The 22278-nt window shown below is 42.5% G+C and overlaps 1 protein-coding gene across 2 annotated transcripts in view; it reads right to left on the reverse strand.

Annotated features, from left to right (window-relative positions):
- Positions 1–15097: 15097 nt before the first annotated feature.
- The window catches only part of WTIP (WT1 interacting protein), an 83554-nt gene continuing 76373 nt past the window's right edge, over positions 15098–22278 (reverse strand). For both annotated transcript variants that reach the window (XM_068411633.1, XM_068411634.1), the window contains 2 exons: positions 21393–21461; positions 15098–18946 (listed from right to left, as the gene is read on the reverse strand). In XM_068411633.1, the coding sequence (XP_068267734.1) occupies positions 18794–18946; positions 21393–21461 (222 nt within the window). In that variant the 3' untranslated portion in view covers positions 15098–18793. The remainder of the gene's footprint in view (positions 18947–21392; positions 21462–22278) is intronic.

Here is a 22278-nt window from a genome sequence, read left to right on the forward strand (position 1 = left end):
AAAATAAAGTAGGCAGGCACCTGAGCACAAATTCTTGAAGCTCTTAAAACCTCGTCTGGAGTCTAACTTAGCAACTGAAATCTTTTTACATGCAACTGGCTTCTTGGGCATGCAGTCAGTATTCTCATGGGTTACATTTTCAAGTACTTACACTGTAGCTATATAGACCTCTACGTATACATTCAAATTCCTTTTCCCTCCGTTGTATCATTTCAGAGCTTGAGGCTACAGCAAAAAACAAATGTGGAGGGGGGAGGGTTTCTTAGGCTTTATTTATTTATATATTTACTATTCCTCATAAGCCCTATGAAGCATTCATAACCATGAAGAAACTTTGTCAATAATTTGCTGAGGCGGGGATGGACACACACACACACACACAGGCCTTCTGATCCATTTTAATCCTCCAGGATTCCAAAAAATACCCTCAAAACTGCAGAAGTAATCTGGAGGTAGGAGGTTTACTATTTCCCCCTTTACATGGCACCACTGCTGCTCTGGAGACTTTTAAAAGCCCTGAGCAGCATGAAAGGTAGATGTGACATTGTGCAGGGAGTCACGGATGGTAGGCTCTCATTGGCCCACGACAGTAAACTTTCTGGGGGCAGCTGTTTTGTGTCACTGCTGTCACATTGTTGTTTGACTGGAGGCAGCAGTAATGGGAGGGAGATAGTCCTGCGCAGAGCTGCTCGCCGATGGTTGCACAGGGAGCTTCACCCTTGTTTGGTGAATAAGTTTGACAAATACAAAGGGAATCATGATCAAAGTGTTCATGCACTAGTTCAGGACTCTGCTTGTTTCTCATTACTGTACTCTGCTGTGGGACTGTCTTTTAGATATAACGAGTTACAAATGGCAAACTCCAAGCCTCCTGACTGTCTGCTGGTCCTGAACACCATCGCCTTCCCAACATCTCTGCTCCTCAGAAGATGACTGTCAGGCTTTGGTGCTCAGAAATGGTGGTTGGTCTGGTTGCTTATGGCATGATTCATAGGCTTAAAGTTAAGCTGATACTTTAGGACTCTACCTGATATCCTTTTTTTTGAGAAAGAGGGTTTTAGGGGAAACCCAAAATACTCTGCTGCATCTAGTTCGCTGCCATTGTCTTTCAGTGATAAGGTGCCATTTAAGACATGTCTGATAACACATTTCTTCATTTCATTGATATTATACACCAGCAAAAACAAGAAAATATACAGGCATTCTTATTAGTAAATTTGGCTGAAGTTTAATAGGTTTGTTGGACAAGCTTTTCTTCCTTCAGAGCATAAAAAAGGCGTTGCTGCTGTGCTACAGTCATGCCAATGCAGGCTAAATCATGAAACAAATAAGTAATAGACTGTCTGACTCTTTGTTACAAGTGAAGAGCAGAGTTGTAAGAACTTTTTTGGGCTTGGCCAAAAGGAACATTTGTCTTTAATGTTCAGCATTTAAAATGACACTTTAGTGAATCCTTTAGTTTTTTCTGGTTTGAGAAACAAGACAAACTGAAAAAAAAATCCCAAGCAAGTCAACTGGCAAAAAATAAGTCAACCATGAATTAAATTCATATTTCCGTATCACTAATACAAAGCCGGTGCTTTACATGGTACAGGAGAGCTAACCTTCCACAAACCACTTTTAAAATGTCTCCCCTGTTCAAGGCAGAGCTGGATTGCTCATGGTTATACTTTATTATGTAACCTTATCTAGGAAATTGAGATTTGGGGGTTTTCCCACTGAAATAACTGTTCAAAATACATTAGGAAAATGCCACAGTTGCCCTGGGAGACCACTTGCACATGTCTCTTCCCGCTAACCAGCTGGAGCGAGAGCACCGGTGCTGGCACTTTCATTTAAACACTATAACATTTAATATTTCTCTGATGTCCTTCTGATCCTTTCTCTTGAGGAACTGAATGAAGCGAAACCATTACTGCAAACACAGAAGACATTCAGTGATGTTCCAGAGTGCACATTTTTGGCCGCAGTAATCTTTCTCCGGATAGCTGCCTGGGAATTTACAAATCGGTCACATCTGAATCCAGTTTGTGAACCTTACTTGAGTCTGCACCTGCCTCCCAGAGACAGATGGAAAGAGAGAGGCTATAGATATGTTATCCATATACTGATGCTTCATTAGAGCTGAAAGGAAACAGCCACATTTTAATGGTCTGATTACAACAGCTTGGGTGGCAAAGCATCACGTTGTTGGTTGGAAGGGAGCACTCAGTGAGTCAGTTGTGCTTTTTGTTGTGGTTTCCCCCCACCCTGGACTACAGGGATGGTTTTTTTTCTGAATGAAGCATAACTTTCTCCAGGTTATTTTTGCTGAGAAGAGAGGATGAATACCCAAGTAATGGAGACTGAGTCACTGGGTGGGAGAAATATTCCTGGCGCTGCTGTATTTATCATGCACTGGAGCTGGTACTGGAATAAAGAGGGCAGCAGCGAGTCACAATTGTGCAGGATCGGACTGGATGAAACTGGGTGTACAGGTAACACAGCAGAAACCTCCTTGGAAAGACTTGAGCGTTGAATTGTGCTAAAACACTGCGCCAATGTTCACAAAGCACGTATTTGCTGGTGAAATGTAGGCCACAGCAACTCTTCCTGAAAAATTATCAAAATGTTTGTCCGTAAAACATGAAGGCTTTTTTATTACTAGTATTTGTCAGGCTGCCCTGTGAGATTCAGGTATAGAAACTGAATTTAAAGCTTACTATTGGATTTTCAAAGTGAATTGATTGTTATTCCAGCTCAGCAGCTCTGGAAATGCAGTGAAATTCTTTTAAGACTACATAGACTTCTTAGTCAATTCATAGCTTTTTCTATCTGCAGGACAGTTTCATCACTGACCGTGGCACTCTGCACTTGCTGTATATTTGACTGTTACAGGAAGATTGCAGGTTGTTTGGTTTTGATGTTTCTCTAGTCCCAGGTACAACTTGTTTGATGTGAGCAGCCACTTACTGGTGGTACCGAATGCTCTGTAACAATGAGAGGGGGTTGAAAGGCTCATTTCTTGGTAACAGCTTTTGGTCAGCCAGGAAAACAAAAACAGAGTGGCAGAGTCTGAATTTAAATCTTCGGATGCGGATGCTTTTATAGCCCCGCTGGCTTCAGTCAGACCAACCACAGAGGTATAAACCTGTGAGGAATCGACAACTTGCATTCTTCTCATTTCCAGAGTTTTGGGAGGGATCTCCCGACCCATTGTGTCCCTGAGACTTTATAAAAAAATACATGTACGTAGGTATTTACATACACATTCTCTAAAACATAAATGCTTTCTCGCTAATTCTTTTTGAAGTCATCCTCTCAAGGCTGGCAGTGGCATGAAGGTAGAGCATCTACTGTTTTTTTACTAATTCTAATATCTGGTTTTTGGTACCTGTTTCTAGTGGGAATAGAATATCTTGAAGACTTTCTGGGCTTTCTCTAAGTCATGAACGCTTCCAAATGTAATTCATGATGTAGCCTCAGAGAGGCAAAGGTTGCTTTACAGATACAGAAGGCATCTGTACACCTGCAAGGCACTTCTTTATGAACAAAGAACTAGTTATTTATTTGAAAATAAGCTGTTGAATTTTATCAGCTGTTCTCCCTTTCCTATGGCATGAACATTTTACTAAAAAAGTTTGAGGCAGCCTAATGCTTTACAACAAGTAATGGTGACACTCTGTACGATGTGGTCCATGTTCACAGCAATTTAGAATAATACTTTTTGTTCCTTCCCCTGCTTGTGCCTGCTCAAGTCTCCTCATAAAAGCCTGGTTTTATCTGGGTAGGTACCAATAGCGTCTCTTTCACACCTCAGCTAAATAGTTGTTCACATGGCAGCTTTAAAAGCCTCTGGGTTTATCAGTGGAAAAAATGCTTGGAAAGGAGAGATTTAGTACTTAAATTAGTTCTATCAGCACATTTTTTTTTTTTGGCTGGGACTCGTTCTCACAGAACTTCAAGCTGGATTATTTGTGTTAAACTTCCTGACTGAATTCCGAACAAGTCATCTTTCCCCACAATGCTGACCTTTAGTACGAGGCCAGAATAATTTTAATTTGTTTCGAGTTTCCCTTATAAGCAAGAGGACAAGAAACCATATCCAAGACCTGGTTAGCTAGCTGCATGGCAAAATATTTTTGAATTCTAAGGGAAAAAAACCAATAAAGTTGGATATTCCAAACTGACATCCAAACGGCACACTTCCTGAGTGGGGTTAGCTCTGCTGTCTTCCAGGCAACCAGTCTAAAAGCTGTTGAAAAATAATGACTTTAAAGAAAGGTATTAAGTAACTAACCTGTTTTTAATCAGAGTTATGCCCTAATGGAGGCATCGCAGGGCATATTCCAGACTCCTGTTGGCTGTTTCTGGCTGTGATGGGGGCAGAGATGATGACTTGGGCTGTAGTTTGCTGAATACATCAGGCCACCACCTGGTGCTGCCCCCCATCTCCTGCTGGCACAAACATCTGTTCACCGATGCAGTGAACAGGAACCAGGTTATTGATCTGGCTGAACACAAACCTTTTTTTCTTTTTTTCTTTCTTTTCTCATTAGCTTTAACCCAGTTTGGTTCCCTGATCTGCTCCACTGCACAGCTGCACGATTGCATGTGCCACCACACGGGAGGAGGTGGTGTGAACATAGGAGTGACCTGGAAGGAGCATGCTACACTTTTATTTTATAGCCATGATTAGATGTGAGGACAGGAAGTCTCAGTCCTGTGATGGCAAGGAATAGCTGAGAAATGAAAAGGATTTGACTGAATCAAATCTTGGTAGTTCCCTGTTAGGACGAGAAGAGAGCAACATGTTTGGAGAGCCAGAGCTGGGAGGACCAGCAGCGGGGGTTGGTAGCTCGTGTACCCTTAAAAATAAGAAGATGTACTTGCTGCTCAGCTTATCCCAGCAGCACAGAGGAGAGATGCCACATATAACAACCACTGGAGAATCCACAGTCAGTAGCCATGTCTTTTGTGGAATGCCTTTATTTTTTCTTTATTGGGATAAAAGCGTGTTTCCTGAGTGCACAGTTCATCGTCCATTTAGTTCTCAGACTTGCTGCTGCCCATAACTGGAAGTGTGCGGTCTTGACTTTTGCAGAGACTTGGCTTTTGTTCCTCCTTGCTGGACACTTAGTCTCAAATACACTCATGGAACTGCAAAGTCACAGAAGTGGGGAAGTGATTTTTTTTCCAGCACTAGGTGGCTGTATGGGGTTCTGCATCTCCTGTACACAACTATTTAAAAAGTTGGGGAGTGGGCCATTCTCAAATGGAAGAGCTTCTGCCTTTTCGCTCCTCTTCTTCAGTAAGATTATTTTTTTAATTTTAGTTAGAATATCAAAGAATAAAGGCATTTTATTTTATAAGCTTGTCACTGGCTGCGGACACCTTCATCTCTGTGGAGCCCAGGTGGGTATGGAGCCCACCACAGAACTGACTCTGGTGACTGGACTGTGATCGCTGCAGTTGGCTGATGTTGCTGCTGCTGCCGTTTGCTTAGAGGCTTGGATTTGAGCATTAAAGGGAGAGTCTATGTGTGTAATATCTGGTCCTGATCTTTCCAAATGCTCACGCTACTTGGAGGCCACGCAGTGTTCCACGTGGGACGTGAGGATGGTGAGGCGGAGGGTGTCCACACTACCAGGGGACACAGGGCTCTTGGTAGGTCCCTGACTTCTGGTGATCCTCAAGTTCCCTGACGGGTGTGGAGCTGCACTAAGCTTTGCTGAAGGACTTGCTGATGGATCAAGCTTGGAGAGGATTAAATTGTCCTAAAACCTCGCTGTGCCTCCCCCTGGGCTGAGTGGCTTTGCCAAGGCCAAGGAACTGCCCGGGGAGCCACGCTCAGCTGTTGTTTTTTCATGAAGCCCAGCCCTTGGAAGCAATTTGTCTCCGAATGAAAGAAAGGCAGTTGTTTTCCTTCCCCCTTGCAGTACTGTCTTCTCTCCTTGCTCTTCTCTCAGCCATGACCTAGTCTGTGCATTTCTCTGCCCAGGACACCTGTCATTAGCCAAGACCAAGAACTAGGTTTCAGCTTAAAAGGGAATATAAAATCCCAGTGTAGTGGCTTGTGCAATCTTACGTGTATAAAGCCTGATACAGCAGGGGTTTGGTGATTCTCAGTGGTGCCTCAGGATATTTCTTTGCAGTTAATAGCAGTGAAAGAACCTTTCACAACTGGGATCCTTTATGTGTTTGAGCTTCACCTTCTGAATATTTTATAGCGATCGGAGCTACTGTAATTTTCCTCTTTTCCAGAGCTCCCTGGAGTGTAGTTTATGCAACTCCGCACTGAAAAATGCAATGACACGAAACATTTATTTTGCACTCTCGTGGCAGCACATCCAGTATGATGATATGTGTGTTTAAGGGAAGAGGCCTAGCTGAGGATTAAAGATCTTGGGGTGCTCAAAGCCGCTGTAAATGGAAAAGGTGGGACATCTGATGAATTAGCAGATCTGCTAAAATTAAAGTGTTTGTTAAACCATAAAGTCTAGGGGCTCAATAGTACATTAGGTCTCCGTTGTGCTGGGTACTGTATGGGGATAGCAAAAGGTTGGTTTAGGCCCCCAGATGTTTTTTGTAACTCTGTTTAAATTTTTACATGATGTTGCTTTGCAGCCTTGTTTCAGGCTTGCTTTCTCTGAATGCTCATGAATGAAGATTCCCAGGACACAGAGTAATGTGCAGGAGCATTAGTCCCCAGGTCTTTGCACACTTGATCAGACGTGAAAAGGAGACGCCGCAGTGACTCATCTGACCTTGTAGAGCCAAGGGTAAGAGTGCCGACAGCGGTCTCTTGCTACAGTCCCCATCACAAATATGCAAAGCATTTCAGAAGTTTTCGTCAACAGTTCTAGGTAGTGGCCATTTTTCTCGCCAATGTTATCTATAATGGACAGGGAAAGCAAAAGACTAATTGGGTAAAGTATTGTGAACTGCTTATAGAATCTCTTTAATTTATCCTTAGCAATGTAAACACACTGCAGGAATGGTACTCCTAAGGATGGCTGTGATAGATTTTTTTTTTTCTTTTTTTTAATAACGGCAGCTTTCAGTGCTAGACATAGAAATACTTCCTATAGCAGAACTGCCATTACATTAGGCCAAGAAGATTTTGGCAATACTGAAAGATTTGTTGGTGTTTACTTGTGAACTTGTAGTTGTAGAGTTGCAAGAATGTCTTCCTTGTAATTAAAAAATAGCTTTTTGCCCTCAGGAACTTACTGTCTGAATTTAAGACGGGATAGATGGGTACAGGTGGTAGCCATAGCCTGTTACCAGCTCTAATTGGCAAAATTAATTTAGATATCACAGCAGATGAGGGTATTAGGGAGGGATTTAAAGGAGGATAATGAGGTAAGTAACTTTGCAGTTCCTTCTAAATGCCAGTCCCTTATAATGAGGAAGGGCCTTGTAGGAGGAAGCACATGAGAACAAGCAGGCAATAGCAGAGGGCATCCTGGTAGCTGGTAGCATGGTTTGAGCTGAATCACAAATGCTCATGAGTGACTGCAGTGTGATGAGAGCTTCCAGCACTGGCCAGGAGTATATCAAACGGTGCTGACAGCAGAAGGGGAGCGGGGAGAGAACATAAACGCTGGCTTATACAACCCCAGCCACTCACATACAGCTAATTTACTGTCTTGGAATAGGTTTAATGGCAAAGTAGTTGGGCAAGAGTTTGGGGTTTTTTTTGGGGAAAAAAAAAAAAGTCAGTTTGTTTCAGTGTCTTAATTTTATACTGAAAGCAAACTTTCTTGTTTGCCCTCTGAGGGCAGCAGCCCAGCATGATGGGTCTCTGGGGGGCAGCGGCGCTGGCCGGAAGCGGCCTGCCAGGGCTGCTCTGGGATTTGTTTTCTTTTGATTATGGGAAAAATAACCCGAGATATTTCTGTGCATGCAGAGCATTCTTAATGACTGAAAAATCTGTTGTCAACTAGGGACAAGGGGGAAGTGCCATCTTGAAAGACAACACAAATGTGTTTGGATTAGGTTTAAAAACCCAAACAAACTTATTTTTAGTGACTTCCAGAAGCTTCTAGTAAAAAAAAAAAACTGAGATAGTTGCACAGCTAAGCCTGGACTTGTTGTGGTGGAACTTAGTGGAGTTCACTGTGATTCACAGCAGCAGGCGTGAGGGGAGGGTCTCCTTCATGGCCTCCCAGATAATAATTACCGATCTCCTCCAGGCATGAAATGTGCAGAGGTGTTGTCAGGCCTCTTGGGGTTACACAACGTGGGGGGTTTGATGAGGCTTTGTGCCAGCCCCCGGCTCTGAACAGCCATTGTGGAGGAGGAGGAGAGGGACCGGTGGTGCTGCTCTTGCCTTTCTAATGCTTGGTAAGCTGGCTCTGCTGTGCACTCCAGGAGGCACTGGGGAGGACACAGTGTGGTCCTCAGGGGTATCTGTTTTGAAATGACTTTGACATTTCCACTGGAAAAGGTCCTCTGGTGACATTCCCATGTCCTTCAAAGTCGGTGCACTTGGCACCGTGCAGGAGGCCAAGTGGTGGCTGTCTGTTCCTCAAACCCAAGCCACTGGCCAGGTCACCTCTGGCTCTCCCACCTTCTGGCCACCGTTCAACATACTGCAACTTTTTTTTTTTTTTTTTCATCTGAGACCCAAACACAACCAGACCGAGGAGGGTGCCTCTTGCTGTGCTCGCAAGCCCGTGCTTTGTTGCAGTGTCTAGAAACAGCCACCTGAAGCAGCACAGGGGTTTGACCCCCATCTTTTCCCATAGCCTGGCCCCGGCCCCTGCCCCGCCACGGCTGCAGCGGGCAGAGCTCCTGGGTCCCGTTCCTGCCGCCTCTGCCGCCGGTCCTTGGGCGCGTATCTGCTGCTCGGACAGGGAGAATTTCCTCCCTGGTAAAACAGGGCATTTAGTAAACTTCAGCTGGAGAGGGAGTAAGGAATAACATGCACTGCCAGATAGCGCGGGGAAACGTGCTTATGTACAGGCAAGTGGTGTTACTGCCTGCCTCCAAAGAATAATATTGGGATACATTTAAAGTACTCTGTAACCCTTTGCCAGTGAACCTCGGGTGGCCTGGCTCCCTCTAAAATGGGATCTTTGCACAAAACAGCCCTTCAGCCCACTTAAGCCTCTACATGTGGATTTATTATTTATATATATTATCTATAGTATAGACAGTAAGTTCATATATGTGGGTTTGGGGTTTTTTGGGGTGAGAGGTGCTATTAGGACAAACAGAACCTTTGCCACTCTCGCGAGCAGATACAAAGGATCACGTGCCGCGAGAGCAGCACTGCAGAGATTCTGGGTGAAGCGTCGAGAGCCTGCTCTCACACCGCAGCAAGAGCTAACAGCTCGCTTTGCTGTTCCTTTGCAAACAGGGATGGCAGCAGGCGTGTTACATACAGTCCTGCTCACCTCTTCACTCCTGTTTAATACAGAAGCATTGCTGAGTCTCTGCAGCACCCTCTCTACAGTGCTGCTTTCTTTTGGGCTGCCTGTTTATAGGTAAGGCTGTGATTGAAGATCCAGCTCAAAGGAAACAGCAGTCTTTGGTACCTCCTGCTTTGCTCTCCCTGACTGTGCCTGCCGAGCCTGCAAGCGAATTCCTGCTGCAGGAGATCCTTAGGCCTGGGGTGCAAATAATAAAGCCATAAAATTTTTGGGAAAGGTGATATGGAAATTACGGACTGCAGTGCAGTAGGTGCCTCACTTCATATGATCCTTTGGCTTATCAGCAAAGGAAAAGATTTCCGCTTTGAAGGTATTATGATTAATGCAAAAAAAAAAAAAAATCAAGTCCAGGTTAACTTACATCGTGAAATCCAGCATGCTTTATCAAAGAATTGCCTGGCGGCTGCCAGAGCCACAGATTTAACAGATTTTCTGCTGTATGTTGCAGAATAAAATAAGAAATATTTAAAGAAAACTTTGTTTTGCTCCATCTTCCTTCTTTTTTGATTCAGTTTGGAAGATGCAACAGCATGTTCTTTAAGGACTTCTGCTCCATTTCAGAGGCATTTGTGGGCTTTTACATACAGATATTTTTATTAATTTTTTCCCATTCTGATGGGGCTTCTGGAAAATAACTGACCAATTACATATTAACTGGCAGTAAATTTATTCTTTTTTTAAAAACAGTTTTTTCTGGCTTTTAAAAAAATATTTTTTGATCCAGAGCTTGGAAAATGTGCTGTGAGTAAGAGAGCAGCTAGCAGCTGATTGCAAGGAAAGTAAGTTATTTTTAAAAAAGGCTACAAACATTTTTTTTAAAATAGAGAATGAAATAATGTTTATAGCCAACTAAAGGCAGATCTTACTACAGCTGAATGTCTGCCACTTATCCCATTGTGTGGCATATTGGGGTAATAAAAGAAAAATGAGCCAAATAAACTGCAGGTATAGCTTTTATGGATTGGGAATGTAGGTAGCAAATGATCTATTCCAAATAACAAGACATTGCTGGAAGCAATAGGATGTGTTTAAAGTGGCCATAACGATTGTTGGACCAAGACTTGCCATTTTGGTACAAGGGATTCACGTGTGACAGTGACCACTGGCAAGCAGCCTGTGCCGCGGCGCCACAGCCCTGTGCCCAGCAGGGTGCCCTCCTCTTCTTCTCCCTTGCTGGTAAATGCGCTGATAAGGAATAGAAAAGCTAATCATGCAGAAAGCTGTGATGCTTTTTTTTTTTCTTTTCTATTCTTTTTCTGATATAGGAAGAAAGAGTGAGAAAAAGGACAAGGCACAGCCAGATGCGGAGGAGTGCCACCACCGTCCTTTTGGAAGACAGTCAGCAGTTCCTGCTGCAGGACACTGGTGCCCCTTTTTTTCCTCACCACTTTAAAGAAGCTATGTGGAAAAAAATTTCTGGGAGCCACGTCCACTGGTAAAGGTAAGTGAAGTTACACGCGTGGCTTGTAGGTATCTCAGGTAAGTCTTGTTGCTCTCTCCCCGGCGTTGCACCCTGCCACACATGCCATTTTCATTTTTTTCCCTACTCCGTTGCTGCATCCATCCTTACACACAGTGTGTGACCTTTGCAAACCTCAGGTGAAGGCACTTAGGTGAGACCAGAGCCACACAATAACTGACCTTCACAGAGCAGAATTTATTGCTGCTTTATTTCCCCTCTGGTAAGCTTGTTGCATTTGACTCATGAAGCTTTCAGCTGCAGGATTTACGTGGTAAAAGACACAGCTTGATACAGTAATTTTCTTTCCTGTGGTAATGCCGTGTCTCACAGAGGGCATGAGACACTCTCACTTAGCACGAACCAGCACAGCTTCCTTCGTTTTAGTGCCACAAGACCTGTTTACACCAGTTGGGAACTGCGCATGTCACTGTTTCCTTACTGTGCCTGGAAGCACCAAGGGGTGCCTCTGGCTTTCCTTTGCCTCACCAGAGCAGCCAGTAATTAACCGATCAGTTGGCTTTAACATTCCTGCAATACTTCAAATGTGCCAAATTTTTAATGAACAGGGTTTTTTTTTTTTTTTTGTAGTGTATTTAACCACTTGAATTACTGTAACTAACCAATGCAGTACTTGTTCTTCAAGGTGATGACTTCCCAGACACGTACATACAAATGTGGGGGTTTGTGGATTTTTTTCTCAGCCGTGACATGAACCCTTAAGAATTCGTTCTTAAATGTGTTGCTGGATAGATACTTATTTTATAATTTCTGGCAAACCAGCTCTCCACATGGTTTCTTACTTTTTCTTACTTTTTGTAGTTTGCAGTTTGTACTTCTCCTATGCTGTGTGTGAGCACAGTGATTTATGCTACCTAAATGTCGCGTATTTTCTTCTGATGGGACAGGAACTGACAGCACATGGAAAATGCAGGTACAGCAGAAAGGCGCTAGTTCTTATTGTGCTCTTAATAAACAATATGGCAACTTATTTTTGGGGTGTCAGTGTTAAGTGAAGAAATGGAGAGAACTGCATTGAGCACTGGGATAGGATCTTAAGTGAATTTTGAACAGGAAGAAAATATTTTTGGCCTTCTGGAGTTTTACCAGAAACTGTGGTTAACTCCATAGCTTTTCAAATACGTAATTCAGCTGCTGACAAGCCCAGCGGTGGTGACTGAGGGACGACCTGCAATTTATTCCAGAAACCAATGCCCTCTACTTAATGGGTGACACTTTCATGCCCAGCTCAGGCATCCAGAGAAGACTTGATGCGTCCTGCTCAACATCCAGCTCACTCACTATTTCCAGACCTTGCTTAGTAGTTTATTATCATCTGTAAGTGAACCCCAAGCATGAGGTTGTAGCATCAACTGGGATCATAGTCTGGCAAATTCAGCTAATTTCAGTGCTTTTTTAAGGGTGTATGAAATCATAGACCTGCAAATGGGGCAGCAAGCAGGAAGAAGCTTGCAGGTTGCTGCTGCCCTAAACTGTGTTCAGAGTAACGAGGTCTGAGTGCTGGGATGGGAGAGTGGCTGTAACTGCAGACTACTGTCCTTTGCTTTTTAAATAGACTTCACAAGTAAAGGTGTCTGTTGCAATGTTCCGATGTTTAATCTAAATAAATCAGTGATTGATTGAAATGAGGATGGTTGGGGGAAATCACAGATGTTGCCTTTGCAAAAAACCATGCCAGCCCAAAACGCTTGCAAACCGCAGCCCTCAGACTTGAGCTGAAGTTCTTTGCATTGTTTTCAGCTGGACCCTTGTTCTTTGTCTTTCTGTGTTTGCCAGCTTCTGCCTCCTTTTTCTCCTCTTAGCTGGTATGAAGCTAAAGGCATGGGCAGCAGCGATCCAGCCAGCTGGTGTCTTGGAAGGAGACCTGCAGTGCCGAATGTGAACACTGAGCAGCTTTGTTACTACCTGTCAGACTGGGCTCATTAAGAAATGCTGTAGCTGTAGGAATGAGACTGCAATTCCACCTTCCCCTGACGACACACCCAAGGGACTATTTAAGGTATTACATATATATATAATGTGCTATATATTTTTTTTTTTGCTTTGAGTGTGTGTTGGTGGTGGGGTGTTGCACCAGATGACCTCTTCAAGTCTTGTCCAACCTCACTTATTCTGAGTGTATGAATTAGGGGGACTAAAAGCTGAGTTAAGAGGGATGCGAGCTGAAGGCACCTCACCAGCCCAGTTCACATATTCCTGATGGTTCCCAGTACTGGCCAAGTGTCTCGGGTTCAGCCCTGGGATGACTTGGAAAAATCCTTGTTCTACTCAATAGCTGCAAGGTGAAGGGTGCAGAACTGGGGCCAGCGGGTAAAGCAGAGAGTGGGGCTAGCAAAACCCTCCTGAATAATCTGCCTGCCAGATTTAGCAACCACGCGTCATGGAAGAGCTTCCCATTACACACGGCCCTGTGGCTCAGACGCCATGTCAGGGAGTCCTACAACAGTGTAGGCTTCTGTGGTGCTCCCCTTTGGGAGCTGGGTCCTGACTCACACCCTCCCTGCAGGGAATGTTCATTTTCCAGTATGTTTCCCGCAAGGAGGCCCACAAGGTGCAGTTAATATTTTTAAGTACTCTTTTCAACCAGGCTGGTTAGGGGTTGGTATAAATTCTTGCTGCGTTACGAATATGTCCTAGATTTTATTGACTACATTTGTGTCACCCATGTGTTAAAATGCTTTGAGTTGGCCAGTCTTTGTCTTTTTTTTTTTTTTTTTCCTTCAAGGAAGGCATGAAGTGCTCATTTTGAATAAATTTTTTTAAAATTATGAGAAAAACAGCATGTGTGCGAGGGCCCTATAGGAGCTTGGTACATCTGTTTCAAAGCACGGAAGTGCAGACTGTGTCCCTAAATCAATTGTGGCATTTGTAACTCTTTACATTCTGACTGTGCAAAAGAAAAATTTGCCAAAATAGCCATTGTGTGAAAAACACCAGTAAGTTTCACTTACAAACGTGAAGGCATTTGTAGTCCACAAAGGCAGGGTGGCAGAGCTGCAGAGCAGGCCTCCTTGGAGGAGAGGGTGGCATCACACTGAAGTAGCAGCTTGTGAGTATTTGGCTTCTGTGAGTCTGTCACAGTTTAAAGAGGAAAGAGCATCCGTTAAGGATGACAGACTGACCAGCTTCAAGGAAAGGAAACCCACTGAGTATGAGGAAACCATGAAGAAACTGGGTCTTGTACTCTTTCCCCAGGCATCCACTTTTGGCCATAGCTGGAGACAAGACACCAGCGCTGACGAACCTTTTGCCTGACAGACACTGCGTGCGGAAGGTAAATGTGACCGAGCTCCCGTCTGTGCTATGAAGCCAGAGACAAGAAAGTGGCAAAGAGCTTCAGAAAGGTAAAATATATAAAAAAGCATCTTTTCGATCCTATCAGAGCTCTGGCCATGGTTTCTGAATTACTGTGACTTAGCAAGAAAATTGAGAGAATTCCCCAAACTGAGGTCCGAGTGCTTAAAGCTGTGCAAGTTCATAGCCCAGGCAAGTACTTCTCTTCTGAAACACCCCAAAAAATAATGGGACTCTGGAAAAGGGAAGTGTTCCTCAGTACTGACTGTCCTACACGTGAACTAGCCAGACTGGTTAAAGCTTAATTAAAATTTGCCAGAGTGGCTAAATTCTTTTCTAAGTGCAGCTGCAAAACGTTAGCTGTGGGCATATTTTAGACCTTAATTAGTAACACTTGCACTGGAGGACCAAACTCCTTCATGAACGCAGCTGAAATCAATTAATATCAGTTAGGCATTTCTGTAGACAATACAAGGGTCTCCTGAAAACTATTTTAGTGCCCACCTAGATTAAAAAAAAAAAACAACGTTTATATGCAACAAACTACAAAATCAAAGATAACTACAAAATGTCTTTATTGCAAAAAGCAGATTATAGCATCTAAGGTTAAATGAAACTTCTGACTTTAATATTAAATAACTTAGGATGATAGCAAGTAGCTTCTTCTTTAGATAAATAAATCTACATTTCCCAATTTTTTTCTTCAACAATCAAGGGAATCAAACAGTGAAACACAAAACCACAAGTAATTCTAACAACTAAAAGACAGAAGCACATCGAAAGGTTTTACAAGGATATATATACAAAAATAGTTAAACTAATGTATATTTTCAGCATGTAAACTGGTTACATGATATACAAACTGGGAATTTATATATTTCCTACAAAATAAAAATCAACGTTGGTCCAAGTTCTTGGAAGAAAACTATATTCTTTTAAAGAAAATGAAAATATTTCTCAAATGAAAACTTAATTTAAGTCAAATTATATACTCTAGTTACGGCATTAGTTACAGGATGAATCACAAACTTTTAAACTTTTCTTGAAACACAAGAAAGCAGCTTTTGTCTCCTTTAGAGCTTTGGTTTACTTAACTACTCTGGAATTTCTGGTCTTAAAGAGCTCCTCTAACCATGTTTTCCTTTTGAAGCTCCACCTTACAAAAGGTATATGTACACACACTGACACACACACTGCACACAAGTGAAAGGGAAAGGAAAGAAACCCCAGCAAACCCTCTTTGAAAGCTCAATTATGTGAGTGCATTCTTTTGATTTGTTTTCAAATTATTATTTTGGTCCTTTCTTTGGAAGGCGTCCTCCAGTGCACGAGGGACTTGGAATCGCCTATAACAGCTTTGTGCTCTAGGGCCTTTGTGAGATTCCTTACCAAAATGGAAAGGTGTAGCCCTGATGCAAATGAGAAAAAGTTGTTATTGTTTTAACTTTATGGAAACCTTCTGAAAGTACACCAAAGGCTTCTGAGGAACAATCACATCATAAAATGAACTCTAGAAAGTTTACATCTGTGTTGAACTGATTTACCATAAGAATAGTCCTTAAGAAAATCATTAAAAGAAGCTTTCTCATTTACATAATTCCCCAGACAGGAGGTAAAATGTGCGCAAACTGTCACTAGCACTAAAGAGTACAGCGCATCATTACTTTAAATTTGCTTTTGTTTTTTTTCTTTGATTAAAAAAAAAAGCACAACTGGCAAATTTCACTCAAGCTCCAGTTTTTATACTAAATGCTGGAAAAGCAAAGCTGTACTTCATTATACAGTAATGGAATGCACCTGCCTATAGAAAATCCTGGAACAACAACTGCTGCTTTCTGGTTTTAAACAAATTGCTTATTCTATAATGAAATATTACCTTTCGATATTTTTACCATGGTGATATTTAACACATTGGAACTGAGTAGAACTACAGGAGACTAACAAATTAACTTGTGAAATTAAATTAAATATTATTCTGTTTTACAGCATGATCGTTTTCAAAAAAGAAGAAAAGGCACGGTATGTACATGTTAGCTAGGGTGCTGGCCTTGGAAAGTACGTTGGGGTGGAAACTGGAACTTGCCACTGAAGGAGGCAAAGTGCTAAGGAAGGCACTGGCAGAAGAGTGGGCTGAATTCCAGAGTAAGTCACCTCCGTCTCTGGCCACTGTGATTCTGAAGGTTTTGCTTCTATACTGGTAGAGCAAAGCATTTTTCCAGTGCAGCAAGTACTGTTACTGGATGACTTGCTCACAGGAACAGACACAAACCTTCTCTGTGTATTTTAATGATTGTTTTCTTAATTTGGGTTCCTTAATATATAAAGACAAGCAAGTAAAAATGCCTCAAAGCTAAATGTGGTCCAAAGCAGCTTCCTTAAACAGAGAAAGTATTACATTGCAGCTGATGCTAAAAGTTTATCCTTAAGGAATTGACCTAGTCTTACAATCCCATTTAAGACAATTTTTTTTTCCCCCCCTTTTCTAGCATTTGCTGTTTTGGGGAGAGGCACATGTATTTCCCCTTCCTTCTGAGGCTGGGCTGCTGACTATGGGCACAGGTAACATATGCAAATGCAGAGAAAAGGGTGCATACACCCACTGTCCTCTCTTTTGCAGGCCAGGCCTCTTAGGTCACACTGTAGCAACAGGGCACTAGTTGCACTGTAATTCTCCCAAAACATGGCTATCGTATTAAATATGTTAATTATAAACTGATATATATTAATTAGAAAATGGCTTTTTAAAGGAGCATCTGACCTGCCAAGGAGCATTCAGTAGCACAGGTTAATCTAGGCCAATGGAAGTTGGGCAAAAGTTCAGGAAACAAACCTTTTGTTCCTTCCTTACAGCAAAAAAACAGTTCACAGGAATTTTTCCTGCCCTTCCCTTCCCCCACAAGGAAATTCCAGATTATCACAAAGTTCTGTTAAGGGAGTTGATTATTCCACTTAGGAATTAAGTGTCCATTGGATGCTCTTTGTACTTTTCAAGAGCACCACAAATGGCTTTCAAAAAACCAATGGAGCATAAGAAACTAAACTGCAATGGTGTTGCCAAATAAGTAATTTCATCAGTCTGTGTGCTGAATTTAGCATGGGCTTGTTTCCGAATGATCAGTCAGGTTCTCGATGTGTTGAGAACTGGCATGGAAATGTCCCAATTTACACAGGCAAAGACTCGAGCCTGGTATTTCCACTTCCTCTGGAGCAGAAGAATTTATTGTACTGTAATTTTGGATACAGTTAAAGACAGCAATGATGGATTTATTTAAAATATAAATTCAGGAAGGCTGGATCAATTCTCATGAGAACGCAAGGAATTTTTTAAACATACAGATATGTGATTTGCATGTAAATCATCAACACATGGTAGAAAACAAACCATAAAAAAGATTCATCTAACTTCCTATATGGAAGACGTATATTTCCCCAGAGCTCTGAGGTTACTGTAAAAGCTTATGCAAAATATGAACGTGTGTACATTCTATGTACATCTAATACTTGTTATAAAATACCAATGTTTCAATGGTCTGACTCTCTAAATTATTATTTCTCCTAAACTGTACTTTGTTTTCCAATGAAGACAATCACTGTCATCAGTTCAAAAGTACATCTAGAAAAGAACACAAAGCTGAAAAGATAATACAAAAACCACTGTTCCCCTCTTTTTTTAATAATGTATCAACATACAATCAAAAAGCAGTTGGTAACAAATGAAGTCTTGTATAAAACGAGTAGTATAAGACAAGTGTACCTTTGCATAGAAAGGGGCTGCTAACCCTATTAAAAAAAAAAACAAACAGGTTTAAAAGATGAATTCTTTAGTAAGTGCCAAATCATCAACTTGATATGAATGCATTTTGAAACCACGGCTACGTTTGTACGTGGCAAGCTATTAGAGAGGCCTGTAACTCTCTTCAACTGTGATGACCCTGCATGTGCCAATCTTTTGGATATATTCCTCTGTAATATGTTTTTTATGAGATGGTTGCCATATTTCTTTAACAAGCTAAATAACAGTCTTTGGATGACTGTGGAACCTTGTAGGATGGAAAGCTGGCCTGATGCTTCTTCACAGAACGCCATTATTTAACCCATGCTGAAAACACTTGTTTGCTTCCTACTCATTACTTCTGGGAATCTAAGTTTTTAAAAAGATGAGACTGTATTCTCTAAGACCAGAATTCAACAAAACTAGCTAAAATGCTAGCATTTATCTTATCATGCTTGCTGCAATTTGATAAGGTGCTAACTTTCGGAAAGTAATTCTACACTCCTTACTTGGGCGAAATCTCCACTGAAGGAAAGTGAGCAGGGAGTGCAGAGCAGCCCTTTGTACCATTGCTTTGAGAAATGCTGCCATTTACAGTTACAGTTTAGTGGTGAATTATTCGTTCAAGTAGACAGTGACTCAGTGAAAATGTCTAGATAAAAGAATGCATATGTACAAGATCAGAAAAGGACCCCTCACCTCTGATTTAAAAAATAAATAGCTGGTTTAGATGGTTATTACTGGAATCTCATCTTTAAAGGAACAGGAAAGTAATTTTTAGATTTTTGTCTTCTCTTTCAAACGGCTTATTGGTAATGGAAATGTCTTTCAGAGTTCTGTGACATGCATTGGATAGCTCGGAGGTGGATGCGATGGCAGTTTAATATTAAGGCGCCTGATATGACAGCCGTGGCAGAGCAAGTGGCCCTCTAATGGGTAACAACGATGGCCTTCCTCATCGTTGAGCTGCAAGCCACAATCCTAGAAGAAACAGATACATCCCAGATTAGCAAGTGATTCAGGTAGGTCATCTCAGGTAGAAGAGACCAGAATGGGAAACAAAATGCTGGGTACTGCTATAGACTGTCCTGTTCTATTTCAGTGATGTCATTGTGCTTAATATGAGAGAGGGTCCACCTACCAAAAACTCTTGAGGTTGCTGCTTTGGAGGCAGTGAGCAAGAAAGGGGGGAGCGTAAGCAAAGAATGAGAGGAGTGGGGAACAGAGATAAAAAGAAAAACAATAATGATTCTGCTTGCTTACTATTATGTACACTGCAATAGAGACAACCCTGGTTTTCAGTTGTCATCATTATAATTCTGAGGACACTTGAAAGTCACAGCAGTTTTGTGCTTGGATCTAATGTTTCAAGTATGTTAAATACTTAAAAACTGTTACCGTGACCAGTCCTGACAAACCAGAGATTCTGAGTACGTATCTGCGCGCTTAATGGAAAGGGAAAAAAGAAATTGAGCAAGTTGGGCATAGAGGTCATTTTAGTATTGAAAACCGATGCGAAGTTTTTAATTGGACACAAAGTATGATTTTTTTCAGCTGTCATAGCTCAAGTTAAAATCCCCAAATTTTACAGTGCTGAAATAAGAATGAAAAACGGGTTTTAAAGTAAGCTTTAAAACTGGAGTGTTAGTTCAGGGAAACTTTAATCAAAGTTTCTGCCAAGGTAGTTTTCTGTGTGTTACTGTATGTTACATAAAGGACTATAAATTTATTATATAAGATTTAAAATTCAATTCCTCATTAGAATTTAACAATTTCAGATACCCTACAGCTATGCCAAGTGTTCGTACCTTTTTCCCCTTTCCAAACTTGTGTTCCTTGTCTGCAATGAGAAACCCTGCCTTCTCCGTGTATTCCAGTTTTAGAATGGGGGGTCTATTGATCTGTAAACTTCTTAAGTGGTTGCACAAGAAAGAGATGATGTAGAAAAGCAGCAAAGTTTCCAAACTCACTACTGACTTTGCATGGCCATCAGCTGATGATGACACTAATGGCATTTCAGAAGCAGCTGCATAACTTGTAGCCTTTGCTAAAGACCTGATGTGAATACCTCAGAATACTGGCACTACCTTTTCCAGCAGTATTTGGAGACAGCAGTGACCCAGTGTGTGCAGTTTGAGAGCCTGATTTGAGACCATTCGGCAGTGACCTGTTAACACATTGGCTAACCCCCCTGATTTCTGTACATAAATGCACTCTGCCATTCTGGGCAGGTGTGGAGGCAGCTCGACTTGCCTCAAACTGGAAGGAGAATGGGGAAATGAATAATGAAACAGAACTGAAAATAAACCCCCATTGGGACATTCTAATATAAAGTCAATAGCCTGAGAGAGAAGGGGAGGGAGCTGTCATCTTAGGTGAAGCCCGCACAAAGCAATAGATGGGGGAAGAAGGAGGAGGGAATAACAGCTCTCCAAAATGCTCCCATTTCCTGTGCCAATTCCTCTTTTAAAATTAATAGAAAAGGATGGAGTATCAGGTATCTGTTGGAAGGAGATAGCTGACTGGATGGGGTCTTCCTTAGATTTACGTTCATATACATTTCAAAATGCCCTGAATTTTGTTATTTTCTCCCTCAATCAGAAGTCTCTTTGTAAAACCTTTTTGTGCAAAACTGAATGGAAAATAGTATTGCTGCATTTTTGCCTCTGGTGCTAAGACAGCACAGTTAGGATCTGTGGGGCTATTTGCATGTTATATCAGAGCGCCAAACCTACAGCAAAAGGGAAGTTTTGGGTTGATCCCAAATGAAAGTTTGTTTCTCTCCTCATGCTTCCTGATGCAGAGCTAGGACTGAACTCAGCTCTCCTCTCCAAAGCAAGAGCATTAATCCAACAACTTAATCTGCCCCAATAAACATTTAAATGTTCTGCACAAAAAGAAACTACTCCCCAAAAAGTGACAGGAAGCCAGTGGTATCCCTGTCTCTTTTCTAGAAAAGAATCAATATTCATTCAGCAAGGAAAAAACACAGATCCCCTAGAAAAGCCTTCCAGTGTAGGGAGGGTCCTTCCCTGTGCAGGCAATGTGAATTCAGGTCTCCTCAGACCAGAGCCACACAAGCTGTATCCAGAGATCAGGGAAAAGAGAACCAGCACCTACTCTTTGTTCTCTCCCCATCTGGAAGTATTGAGAAAATTCAACCCAAACAACCAAACCCAGCTTTTGAAGTTAATATACTAGGGGAAAAAAGAAAATAATCTGGTACCAGCGATGGCAGCACCACTTGCAGCCCAGCTAGCACCCATCTCTTTGCCTCCCTCCGGGAGCCCTGGCACAGAGCCCTACCTGCCCAGGTGTGCAAGAGCCAGCGAGTGCACCCGGGGGTGCGAGTCAGGCGCCTACCAAGAGGCTGCTAGTTATTAGCAGAGCCTTGCTGTGGGGCGGGCTGGCAGAGGCCCACGCTTACCTCGCAGTGATAGCACTCCACATGGTAGTCTTTGTCCATTGACACCACCCGAATGGTCTCCTCGGAGCCCTGTTGGGGAAGCAGAGAGAAGGTAAGAGTGGGCTTGTAAGTGGTGTTTTTCTCCATCTTCTTTCAGTGCCCAACCTGTCGCTCTGGAGAGCTGTTTCCCTGGGGGCTCCTCTCTTCCTCGTAGAGCAGAGCTCTGTGACGGCTGAGGGTCTTGACCCCTGGTGCACAGCACTGCACCGCTGGTTTTGCTGTTCAGTAGCAGCATGGGTGTCTGACATGACATGTCTAAGCTGTAGAGGTCATTTGGGAAATGTAATCAAAACTTTATCCTTGAGGGGCAAATTAGTCTTGAAATCAAGTAATTTTCCAAGGGCACCCAAGATCTGAACAAGTTGCTGGCCAAAAAACCACACCTGCTGATCGGGTAACTCTTCCTTGTAGACATCCTGGCTTGAGTTTTCCAAGACTTGTATTCCCCTCAAACCATCTGCGGCGCAGACATTTTGCACATGTCACTGTATGTATCCCATAGGGATTTACATACCAGTCCGGCAGGTAATTATGTGCACAGGCCAAAACCTCAGCATGAGGGTGGATGCAGTGGAGTTGTGTAATTGCTGGCTGAGCCCCAGGCCCTGCAGAGCAGCCCGTACCCTTCTTGTCACCTCACAGACTCTCCCTAATCCACTCTGAAGCCTCTGAAGACAGAGCTCATTGCATGTTTTGCCTTGTATTGTTTCCCATTCCAGGTGTGGTTAGAGCATCAGATATGACGTAGACAATGTCTGAGAGAAGCTGCAGGCAAGTTAGTACCTGCACTGCTAGACTTGAACTAACCTAAGAAACCTCCATGGGAAAGAACGTGGAGTCTGTCCTG

The sequence above is a fragment of the Nyctibius grandis genome, chromosome 12, assembly GCF_013368605.1.
Source record: "Nyctibius grandis isolate bNycGra1 chromosome 12, bNycGra1.pri, whole genome shotgun sequence".
NCBI classification, from domain to species: domain Eukaryota; kingdom Metazoa; phylum Chordata; class Aves; order Nyctibiiformes; family Nyctibiidae; genus Nyctibius; species Nyctibius grandis.